The sequence below is a fragment of the Peromyscus californicus genome, unplaced genomic scaffold (genome assembly GCF_007827085.1).
Source record: "Peromyscus californicus insignis strain IS unplaced genomic scaffold, ASM782708v3 Scaffold_21__1_contigs__length_65335640, whole genome shotgun sequence".
In the NCBI taxonomy this organism is placed as follows: Eukaryota; Metazoa; Chordata; class Mammalia; order Rodentia; family Cricetidae; genus Peromyscus; species Peromyscus californicus.
Window position 1 is genome coordinate 42,874,029 of NW_026294514.1, and position 12,736 is coordinate 42,886,764.

Here is a 12,736-nt window from a genome sequence, read left to right on the forward strand (position 1 = left end):
TTTCCATTTTGAAAAAAAAATCACCCCTAGGATTCACAGAACCTGGAGAGATGATTTGAGCACTTGGTGGCCAATTTGTCAGCCTGGCAGTCCAACAATACGGCCTTTTAGAATTCTGAAATTCAAATTGCTTCTTTTAAACATTCTGAAAATAAAAGCATCTAGTGCTAAAATAATCAATCGTAGCATATGAACCAGAAATAGAACTTTGTGGAGGGTGAGTAATAGTGTTTCCAGTTCATGGGTTTAAAAAAGCAACCGCAAAGAGAAATGCAGGTCGTTGGACAGATTTACAGGGTACTTCCCATCCACCCACATCCCACAGGCTGCTGTCAGTACTGTGTGAGCACCACGGAGGGCTGCATCGATCCTATCACTGCCCCCACCTCCAAAACCAGAAACAGTTGCTGGTGCTGGGTCTCTACAGTGCCAGGGGGAACATCCGTGGCACCAGTTGGAGCTACCGTTCTTCCAGTAGCAGATACACACAGAATGCCCATACCCACTGCTGTCTACACTACACCTACTTACAGTACTAAAGTATCTCTATTCTTGTGTGGCCACCAGAGACAGTGGGTCTCTGACTCTGCCGTGGTCTATGCTAGGCCAAAGGTCATCCATTCCAGTCAAAGATGCTCTATCTCTACACTGTGGTGCCCATGCAGAGATAAGGCCAACATTGTAACCTAACTACCAAGCTAGAGAGTGGGCTCAACAGGTAAAGGCACTTGCTGCCAGGCCTGCCAACCTGAGTTCCATCCCCAGAGCCCACGTGGTGGAACGAGAGAACTGACTCCCTCCATATGTTATCCTTTACCCATCTGCCATACCACATCCCTCCATCCTGCAAAAATAAAAAAAATAATCCACTCCTGGAATTCAGAGAGTAACTGCCAACCAAGAATCCTGTACCCAGCAAGGCTACCATTCGTAAATGGCAATAAAATGCTTCAAAGAAAATCAGACTGAGGGACTCATGACCACCATGCTGGCCTTACAAAAGATGCTTACTGGAACTCAACATCCAGATGTGAATGAAAAAATAACTACCATCATGAAAGTGATGAATCCCAATAGAATAGGTCTGCAAATGAGAAGTGTAAAGGAATCAGGTTATTATCTGTATGATATATATCTGATCACAAAGATGAACAAGAAAGAAAAACCTGAAGGGACAGGTATGGTGGCACAGGCTTGTGATCCCAACTCTCAGAGAGGTAGAAGGATTTCAAGTTCAAGATCAGGAATACACCGTGTTCCAGGTCAACAAGGAGAAGAAGGAAGAGAAACACAAAGACTCTTTAAAAAACACCCAGAAGAAAATCAACCAGATGATACGAGTACATCCTTACTGATCAACTATACCCATGAATGTAGATGGACTTGGTTCCCTAATTAGAACAAACAGATGGGGTAAAGGGGGTTATTTTGAGATTATCCAATATTATCATCTCATTCGTAAATACACACCACAGGAAATTAAAATTCTAAGGTTTAATAAGCAAGCAGCAGTTAGCTAGGTTATACAGGGGGAAAAGACTTTAAAGACAACAACTTGTAGCTAGACAAATCTCTCTCACCCGCCAGTCCCACAGACCCTCAGACCCAACCAAGTAAACACACAGAGACTTATATTGCTTACAAACTGTATGGCTGTGGCAGGCTTCTTGTTATCTAGTTCTTACATCTTAAATTAACCTATTTCTATAAATCTATATCTTGCTACATGGCTCATGGCTTACCAGTACCTTACATCTCACTTTTCATGGTGGCGGCTGGCAGCATCTCCCTGACTCAGCCTTCCACTTCCCACAATTCTTCTCTCTCCTTGTCCTGCCTATACTTCCTGCCTGGCTACTGGCCAATCAGCATTTTACTTATACAGAGCGATATCCACAGCAACAACTGTATGAAGACCTGACTGTTCCTAAGAGGGTATAATTGTCACTCTATGCACACCCAACTCACTGAAACTGTTAAAGAACTCACATGTGCTTCCCAGAAGATATCAAACATTCTCATATGTCTCTTATCCTCCTTTTGCCTTTACCTGGAAGGTCTGTTTTAATCCCATTTTAAATGGTCATATATTTTTATCATCTAAAGCAGAGCATCCGAGAGCCCAAGAGGATGCTTGTAATAACAATGGCAGAAATCAAAACTGCAGACAGAACCAAGAATTTGAGTCCCCTCCCCTAGCTGCATCGATCCTTCCTCTCCTTGGACCCCTGAATTAAAGATGTAACTTGAAGAGAGGATTACAGAGGTTTTCAGTCCATCATGGCAAAGAAGGCATTGTGGAGCCACACAAATCCTGACAGCAAAAGCATGTGACAGGGGCCGTTCCATTTTAGTTGATCAGGAAGCCCAGACCAAGATATTAAGTGGGTAGTGATAACATCTCCCCTGAGGACCTGTTGCCAGTGAGTTACATCCTCTATCTAGACCCTACCTCCCACTGTCCAAAACCTTCCAAAGTAGTGCTGCCAGCTGGAGACTAAGAATTCAAAACATGAGCCTGTGATGGAAATTTCAGATTTGAACCATCATGTGCCACCCTTCCCAAGAAGATCTGTCCTCGTCGCCACTGAACCCACAGCCCATGTCAGGGAACCATTCTGTCTTATGTGCTAACACTCAAGTACCTGTCTTGCCCTTCCCTCTATATCACAAATTTCTTGAAGTCAGGGGCCACAGTAAGGTGCATGATACTTAAGAGAATCTTAGTCAAGTCTTGGGACGTTCAAGAAATCCTGCTGACTAAAACTTCAAGAACAAGCAAGGCCAGAGAAAAACCTTATCGACAAGCCTGTTGGGGATAGTCCATGCAGGCATTTCCCCCAGCCCTCCTGGTCTCTCCGTCTACCTCTTGATCTTCCTGCACAAGGCTCAATTGTTGTCAATACCCATGTAAGACATATAGGAACAGCATACCTTCATCTCTTGTTAACCATAAGGTCTTAGTTCCAGGACTCACTCCTTGCAGACACTTCAGTCTCTTATATAAAATGGCATCGTTTGCATATACCCAACACATCCTCCATGTACTTTAAATCACCTCTAGATGACTTAGAATAGAGACTAGAAATGCCATGCAGATAGTTAATGTACCCTGTTGTTTAAGGAATAGCAAAAAAAAAAAAAAAACCCTTTACTTGTTCACTACAGATGCAATTCTTTTTCTGATAGTAAATTGCATGCAGAACCCAAGCATCTTCAGCTGCACAGGACTTTCCAGGGTGCTAATGCACACAGACACTGGAATTCTGTCTAGGAGGCTTTGTAGGGAAGCATCAACAGTGGGTGCTCTGTGGCTCAAAACTGCTCCTTTCTGATTCATTTCTAGCTCAAAGCTTTATTGTTTTTATGTCTTGCAATTAAGAACCCTCATCTGCTGTAATTGCCCTAACAGAAGCAGAGGTTAGATGTCTGCTGACATTCTCACTTTCTCTTCTAGGATCAGTACAAGTTCTGCTATGAGGTGGCCCTGGAGTACTTGAATTCTGGCTGACGGCATCAACAGCTCTGCAGAGGAATGCCTTCCTACCACAAAGTCAAGACGTTCTGTGGCAATGAGATGAAGAATTGTCAGTATGCTTATTCTTGCTTTGCATAATTGGCTCTTTTTAAGAGCCCAAGAAAGTGTTTCTAAAACTGCTTGCACTGCCCAGTTCCCTGTAATGCTGCTGCGTGACCAAAACACAGCAGACAGTCACCAGAGACTGTTCTCCTCGCCACTGGCACTGTTAGAGCAGCACAGACATCTGGTCAACCGAAGAGCACAATTATATTCTTATGAAGGAATTTGTACTTTTGGGGTTATTTTTTTTTTTTTGTGGCCGTGACCCTTTGTCATTGTTACAACTGAGTGTATGTTTTGTTCTGTGGAGAATGCTACCTGGCATTATGATAATATATTCTTTTAGTTAATATTTGTATTTTAACATGTTGCATAATATAAGATTATATAGCTTTCAAGGACTAACAGATAAAGATGTAATGAACAAAGACACAGTGTATGAGTTGTTGTTTCTAGCGGATTTGTATGATTCAAAGAGAAAAGCTGGGAGGCCTCCGTTCAGAAATGTAACGTGGTGAGAGTCACAGATCCAAAGCTTTTCCATTTGTTTATATTGTAAATATTTTTTGATTTCATCAAATTATTTATTCATTAAAAGAAATTTTTGTGATGCACAGTGAGTGGCAATCATTTTTACTAAACCCAAGAAGTGACTGACTATATGATGTTACCTTTTGTGAGTTCTCAACTCAGTAAATTCTGATCTTAACTAGTCTTGCTGTGTTACTGGAAGCCACCCACTTCCCTCAGACTAATCCAGTCAGGGAGAGCTTGCACCTGGAACCTTGCCTTGGTCCATGTTTGACTTCTGATAGGCCACTTAATTTATAAAGAAAATGATATCATGTATATATCGAGGCCATCATGTGAAAGGACAAGCATGTACAGGAGAGATGCAGCAGGAGCGTGAGAATGCTTTTGTGACAAAGCCACTCCCACAATAATGGCCATAATCAAAAGGCCACCTGGCAAAGCTCCTACTTCCCAATGTGTTTAGCAATTTACTGTCCACAGGAGTTTAGGAAGGGACATCCACATAATAGCAGCCTGTTTGCCTGGTGCAGGTAGAGCTGGGGTTCTTGAATGGACGCTCTTCTAAGAATTCCGGGACATAATCCCCTCTACCCTATGAGACTATAGTGGAGTAAAACTAAATCAGCAAGATGAACTCAGACCATATACAAGGACACAGAGACTACACAATACACTTCTGAATGAACAGTGGCCTATTGAAGAAATCAGAGAGGAAATTTTTAAAACTTCTAGAATCAAATAAAAATGAGAACACAGCCTGCCAGAGAACTTCTGGGATCTAGTCAAGGCAGTTCTAAGAGCAAACTTTATAGATATGACTACTCAAAAATCAGAGAGATCTAAAGTAACGCTTCACCTCAAAGCTCTAAAGGTCAAGAAGAAGCTAAACCCCAAATGCAGAAGAAGACAAAATTATGGGAGAAGGAAGATTATAAAACAAAACCGACATAGAGTTAGCAAGACAGAGTTGATTTCTTGAAAAGATTTTCAAAACTTATCAAGCCCTAGCCAAGATAACCAAAAGAGCAAGAAGATGCAAATGAATAAAATTGGAGCTGTAAAAGATTTTACAATAGACTCCAACAAAATTCAGATCATCAGAGGATACTTTGAAAATTTGTACTACCACAAGTTGGAAAAGCTACAAGAAATGGACAAATTCCCAAATGTCTATAACCTATTGAAATTAGATCCAGAAGAGAGGACCTGAATAGAGCTGTAACAAGCAATGACATTGAAGCAGTAATTAAAAATATCCCCACAAAGAGAAGCCCAGGGTGAGTGTCTATTGTAGTGGGTAGCCATTCCAGCTTTGGTCTGGAAGTTCCAACCCCCATTGAGGCTTCGGTAACTATCATACCTACAAGGCGGGGCCTAGAGAGGGCCCTAAAGACCCGAGATCCAAATGTGTCACCCTCTCTTGTTTCCTGGACCCTGGACACTAGAGGTAGACTGAGGAGAGTTCTCCAGAGAACACCACCGGACTGCGCTATGTCTTTCCCAGACCCTGCGACCTACCTATCCCTTCATTTGTAAGTTACACCAATAAATAAATCTCCCTTTTAACTACATGGAGTGGCCTTAATAATTTCACCAATAGTCTATATTGCTAAATTCTACCAGACTTTCAAGAATGATCTCATACCAGCCCTTCTCAAACCATCCCACAAAGGAACACTACCAAACACATCCTGTGAAGACAGAATAACCCTGATACCAAGATGCCCACTGACTGAATTCAGGATCACATAAAAGGACCACAAACAGTTTCAGACTAGGAATGCAAGGTTGGTTCAACATATACCAATAAACAAATGCAACATCATATTAATATACTTAAAGACAGAAATCATATGGTCATACAAATAAATGCATTAAAGGCATTTGACAGAGTTCAACATAGCTTCATGATAAAAGCCTTGAAGGAAGTTAAGTAGACAAAATATACCTCAATACAATAAAGGCTATATACTGCTTACCTATAGCCAATGTTACATCAACTGGGGGTAGCGGGGGGACTGAGAACATTTCCTCTAAAATATGGAATGAGACAAGAGCATCCACTCCCTCCATTCTTAACATATTGCATGAGTCTTAGGTAGAACAATAAGATAAAGGAGACGAATAAAATGTATAAAATTTTAAAAAGAAAACATTAAACTCTTCCAAAGTTAAACTCCTCCTATTTTAAAATGACATAATTGTACACTGAAAAGTCACATGGACTCCACAAAAAAAAAAACCTTTTGGAGCTGATAAACACTTGTATCTTGATATATATGTCAGTAACCTTTATATATATATATATATATATATATATATATATATATATATATATATATATATATATATATGTATATATATATATATGTGTGTGTGTGTGTGTGTGTGTGTGTGTGTGTGTGTGTGTGTGTCAGTAGCCTTTATATATACCAATAATGAACTTGCTGACAAAGAAATGAAGAAAAATATTCCATTCACAATATTCTCAAAAAAAAAAGATGAGAACAAACCTAACCAAGGTGAAAATTTTCTAACAACAAAAACTTTAAGTGATGAAAATAGAAATGGAAGAAGACTTATAGAATGCAGTTGCCCTCCATGGTCCTGGGTTAGCATTGTGAAAATGGCCATATACTAGCAAAAGCAATCTACAGATTCAATGTGATCCCCATCAAAGTTCCAATGACATTCTTCACAGGTAGAAAAAAAAATCCGAAAATTCATATGGGCACACAAAGGACCCCACGTGTCTAATATGATTGTCAATAGAAAGAACACAGCTGAAGGCCTCATGTTACCTGAATTCTAACCATATTACAGAGCCATAGTGGTTAGGACATTCTGCTACTAGCACAAAAGCAGACACTGGAAGATACTAGAAATCCCAGAGATAAACTCATATAACTATAACAACTTCTTTTTGACAAAGATATTAAAAAACATGCATGGGGGAAAAGATGGCCTTTTCCACAAATGGTGATGCCCAAACTAGACACGTACCTGCAGAAGAATGAAATTAGACCCTCTCTCACCATGAGCAAAAATAAGTCTAAACTAGATTCGAGACTGTAATTTAAAATTGAAAACACTGGGAAAAACACTTGATGGTTATAGTCATAGATAAGAACTCCCATAGTACAAGATATGGTGATATAAAGATATAGCCCCAAGAATTGACAAGTGGGATTACATGATATTAAAAGATTCTGCACATCCAAAGTAACTATCAACAGAATGAACAGCTAAAATACAAAATAGGAGAAAATCTTTCATAGCTATACTTCAGACAGGGGTTAGTATCTAGAATATATAAAGAACTGCAAATTTTAAATATAAAAGCATTGCTGATCAGTAAATGGATCAATGAACAGACCACAAAAGAATAAAAGTAGCCAATATTTTCAAGAGTTCAACATCCCTACTCATCACAGAAATACAAATCAAAACTTTGAGATGCCATTTCATCCCAGGCCGAATGTCTACCATCAAGAAAACAAATGACAAAAACACTGGAGAGGATGCAGGAAAGATGGACTTACTCACTATTGGTGAGAGTTAGCTTATTCACTATTCATGGGAGTGAACTTAACTCACTATTGGTGGGAGTATAGACTAGTATAGCCACTGTACAAATCAGTACAGCATAAAAGCATAAAAAACAGAACTGCCATATGACACAGCTGGACCACTCCTGAGCATACACCCAAAGGGCTCTACATCCGACTAGAGAGACACTTGCACACCCATGTTTATCCTATGCCATAGATTCTACTCTCTCCTTATTTCTGGTTGTAGTGAGCCCCTGGAATTTCAGTGAAGATGCAGAGGTGGGCTTACAGGGCTGCAGTGGTACTTTCATCCTCAGATGGGGAAGCGGTCGCTTAGCAACAATCAGCCTGAGAGCCTCGCAGCACCCTCTCAGCTTCCTCTCCAGACTCTGCTCACTAGATCCAATCCCATATTTGTACTTTCAGTGTTCCAATAGCCTAATTCTGGATCCCAAGGCGTGTGCAAATTATCTACTGCTAAGGACAAGTGGTACCAAGATTTAGATGTGTTTTTAAAAATGTCTATTTCATGCAGATTCTATGACTCAGAATTTAGGAGTATTTCAGCAGCTTGAGTCTAGATAGAAGGTCACACATGATGAGCCAGCCTTCTAAATGTTTGTCCTGAGCTATCCAATTTTCCCACATGTTTACCATTGTGGTAACTGAATGCTATACACTGAGTACTTTAGAAAGAATTAAGATTTATTTGGCTCATGTTTCTTAGAAGGTAGGAAGTCCAATGTCAAGAAGCCACATTTGGTTTAAAAAAAAAAAAAAGCCTTCTTGTTTGTAAGGATTCCACAAAGTCCCAAGGTGGTACCACTTCCTGTGCCAAGAGGGACCCCAGTCATTGAGAAAGTGACTGGGCTGAGGAGCACTTCCCAGATAACCCACTCATATATCCAGCAAGTTGGTATTTGTTAGCAGCGGTTTCTGCAGTGTGGTCCTCTCGACCCAGTGATGCAGAAACAAGCAAAAGACAGGCCAGCGTTTCTTTGATGTTCTAGCTTTGGAAGTCATGGTTCATCACTGCTGTGATATCTTATTGGTTACCAAAGCCATCCCTGTCCCTGTGGGAAGAGACCGTTCAGAGAAACAAACGCTAGGACGTGAGAAACATTAGAGCCATCTTGGAGGCTGATGCCACCTGCTGGTCAGCTTCAAATGTCCGTGTCAAGTGGCTCCTTAAGTTCTGTGGGTTATGTATCTGGGCAAAATGAGTCTTATCTCTGGGGGCACTCAGCCTGTCAGTTAAGTCTGTTTTATACAATGCCTTCTCCATGATGCTAGGCATCTTTGTCTTACCAGCTTCTACTGCCAACAGCCTCCCACAGTCAATGTTAGTCTGCCCTGAGGAAGGCTTATGTAGTTATAAATAATGCCCTATAGCTTCAACTAACACAAGGCTCCCCAGTGCCAACTTCCAAGGAAATGTCCTCTGAAATTCTTAGACATAGGAACTTTTTCTTCCACATTCCAAATGTCTCCTCATTCTTACTCTTGTTAAGCTGAGAGCTACATCCCATTGGTTGTCACTTATACTTCATCTCTGTCTTCTTAAAAGCACCAAATTTCCCAATACCCTAATGTCCTTAATACCTCTGATGGTTAACATTTTCAATTGGAGAGGTTCTAGAATCACCTAAGATATAAATCTCTGGGAACACATCTATGAGCCAGTTTGGGAGATTAGGTTCATTGAATGTGGGTGGCACCTTTCCATGTTTTGAGGTTCTGGACTGCATAAAAAGGAGATAAGAAGCCAGACACCTACATTTAACTCTCTCTGCTTCCTAACTGTGCTGGCTGGTTTTGTGTGTCAACTTGACACAAGCTAGAGTCATCAGAGAGGAAGGAGCCGCAGCTGAGGAAATGCCTCCATGAGATCCAGCTGTAAGGCATTTTCTCAATTAGTGACCAATGGGGGAGGGTCCAGCCCATGGTGGGTGGTGCTGTCCCTGGGCTGGTGGTCCTGAGTTCTATAAGAAGGTGGACTGAGCAAGCCATTGGAAGCAAGCCAGTAGGCATCTCCCTTCCATGGCCTCTGCATCAGCTCCTGCTTCCAAGATCCCGCCCTGTTTTGAGTTCCTGTCTTGACTTCCTTCAGTGATGAACAGCAATGCTGAAGTGTAAGCCAGATAAACCCTTTCCGTCCCAACTTGCTCTTTGGTGGTGGTTCATCGCAGCTATAGAAACCCCGACTAAGACACTGACTGTATTTGCAATTCTGTCAAGTGCCTCAGTCTCTTGACCCCATGGCTTCTTTACCATGAGAGACAGGCCCTCAAACCACGAGCCAGCCTAAGCCCTTCCTTTCTCAAGTGCTTTTTTTCCTTGAATTTTGTCACAAAAGGGAGAAAATTACCTAATAAAACACCATATAGATTCATTATAACCACCTTACAAATGGTCAGAGTTAAATATTCCATCTTCCCATCCCAGATAAGCAGGGCAACAAAGACCACATTTACCCTCGAAATGAAACAGTTTAAAAAACTGGAGAAAAAAATAATAGTTTCCAAAATACTAGCCATCAGGCAGTGGAGGATATTAGATGCCAAGAAAGGGGAAACAATTCAAGTGGCCACCTCAGAGAGCTCTCAGCTTACAGCCTAGACAGAATTCCCTCCCTTGGGGGCAAGAGAAGGCCAAGGTGTGCACACTGGTCTCTCTTACTTGAGGTGAGACTGAGGCCATGACTGAAGGGCTTAGGATCAGAGACAAGAGAACTGCCCACGCAACTATCTGCAGATCTTCAGAGGGCCTCCCTCAAGGCCGGAACCAAATGCTGACGACAAGAAGCACAGAAGAAGCTTACCTGGGGCTGAAGAGAGAAGGGAAGTGGGGCAAAGTGACCTCTAGGCTAAGCAGCCCTGTGCTGCTGCCTACTAAAATAGTAACTAGTGATCAAAGTGTTTCCAAACAACAGTATCACTGAACAAAACTGGAGAATACTTACAGAAATGTGGATCTATCCCAGGAAAGAAAAATTCATATCTACCCCCCAACCAATCTCAAGCATACAAATAAGCAGGAAAACATTACACATAACGAGAAGGAAAATCCATCTATCGCAGATACCTAAAGTAACACAGATGGTAGAATGTTAGGGAGGGTTCTATTTGCCTTCTGTTGGGATCCTATCACTAGCCATCTACGGAGTCTGCTTAATGATCAAAGGAATTTATTTGGGGATTAACTCACAAGAAAAAATAAAGGAATTAGTTGCAGGATCCAGGAAGGGTGAGCATAGTCCAACACTGTTCTCTGGAGAGCTCTGCCCTGGTCCATCCTAGCATCTAAAACCACAAGGTACGGAAGAGAGAGAGCGGGTGTGTGTATCCTGGGTCTTAAGGGTCCCAGAGTGGCCATGCCCCAAGGGCATGTACCTCAAGGTCATAGGCAGGTGTAACAGCTACAGCTACCTCACTGGGGTGGTGCTTCAGGGGATGGCTCAAACAGCTCCCACTACAGCTTCCTTTGGTTGATCAGTTGTTTCTTGAAACAGGGTGTAGATGAAACTGAATTCAAACCCACTGTGTATCCCAAGCAGTCCTCAAAGTCAAGCTCCTCCTGCCTCAGCGTCCACAGTGCTGGGGTTAGTGGCCCATGCTACACACCTGACTCAAAGCAATTATTTTTAACTATATTACAAGTGGTGAAAAGTTAGAGAAGTTTAGTGTGGATGAAATGATAGGGACCCAAGCAAACCCCAAGAGATGAAAATGTCAAAGCAGGAAATAAGATAATACACTACAAGGGGTTAAGATTGCATTACCTTTTTTAGAGGGAAAAGAAATAGCAAATAGAAAGATAGCGCTATAACTAAAACAGAGAGAAAAGATGGAAAACTATTGAGTGTGAGCGAACTTCTGAAGTTTCTCTGAAGAAAAATAAAGAGAACACTATTTGAAGAAAATAGCCCAAATTTTCCAAACTAAAACATATAAACTCACAAATGTAACAAGCCCTGTAAACTTCAAGCACTAGAAACAGAAAGAGAGTAAAGTACGCCAGATTACTCTCTGACCAGATAGTCAGATTGCTGAAAACCAGAGACTAAGACAGTCAGACCACAGTCAGGAGAAAAGACAGGTTGTGGTGGCTATCCTCATTGTGAACTTCACTACATCTGGTGTGAACTAACATCCAAAAATGCAGGGCACACCTGTGAGGCAATTTTGCTTCATTTGAAATAGGAAAATCCACTTCTAGTCTGTATGTTTGAGTTAGGAAGACACACCACCTTCAATACAAATCTTCTGAGTTGGGAAAAACACGTTTAAACCCAAATCTTGACATGGGAAGACAAACCTTTAATCTGGGCCACACTTTGTTCTGGAAGCCTATATAAGGACATGGAAGAAGGAAGCTTTTGCTCTTTGCCTGCTTACCCTCACCTCTCTAGCAAATCCATCCCTTCACTGGCATTAGAGCCTACTTCTTCAAGATTACAGCAGAAACTGGAGATCAGCTGGGACATCCAGCCCCATGAACTGAACAACTATTGAATTCTTGGACTTTCCATTCATAGCCAGCCATTGTGGGATTAGCTGGACCACACCCTGTAAGTAATTGTAATAAATCTCGTTTCTATATGTATATATAGAGAGATTCATTCTATAAGTCCTATTACTCTAGAGAACCCTGACTAATACACAGTTGTACACACAGCCAGAGGAAAAGGCTGTATAAAAATAAAATTGCAGGAGTCTTTTTACAGTACTTCAAAAGATAGAGCAATAATTTATAGTACTGAAAGAAATAACTTTTAACCTAGATATATAGAAAGATATACAGAAATAACTAGAACTAGATAAAGAGAGATAACTAGAACTCTGTTACCAACAGAAATGCTTTCCAAAAGAGTAGTGATGATGAAGAAATGTTTGAAATTTTCATTTGAAGAATGAAGGAAATGAACTCAGATAAGTATCTGATCTACACAAGGGAATGAAGAACGCTAGAGAGAGTTCTTACAATGATTCATATAAAGGATTTTAAAAAAAACATTTAATATTACTCACTTCCTAAATTTAAAATATTAACATGTAGCAAATGGTTTGTA

The 12,736-nt window shown here is 41.0% G+C and overlaps 1 protein-coding gene across 11 annotated transcripts in view; it reads left to right on the forward strand.

Moving 5' to 3' along the window:
- Ptprm (protein tyrosine phosphatase receptor type M) overlaps nucleotides 1-4,196 on the forward strand; it is a 715,625-nt gene extending 711,429 nt beyond the window's left edge. For all 11 annotated transcript variants that reach the window (XM_052750180.1, XM_052750177.1, XM_052750181.1 and 8 more), the window contains one exon: nucleotides 3,458-4,196. In XM_052750180.1, coding sequence (XP_052606140.1) covers nucleotides 3,458-3,511 — 54 coding nt within the window. In that variant the 3' untranslated portion in view covers nucleotides 3,512-4,196. The remainder of the gene's footprint in view (nucleotides 1-3,457) is intronic.
- Nucleotides 4,197-12,736: the final 8,540 nt, after the last annotated feature.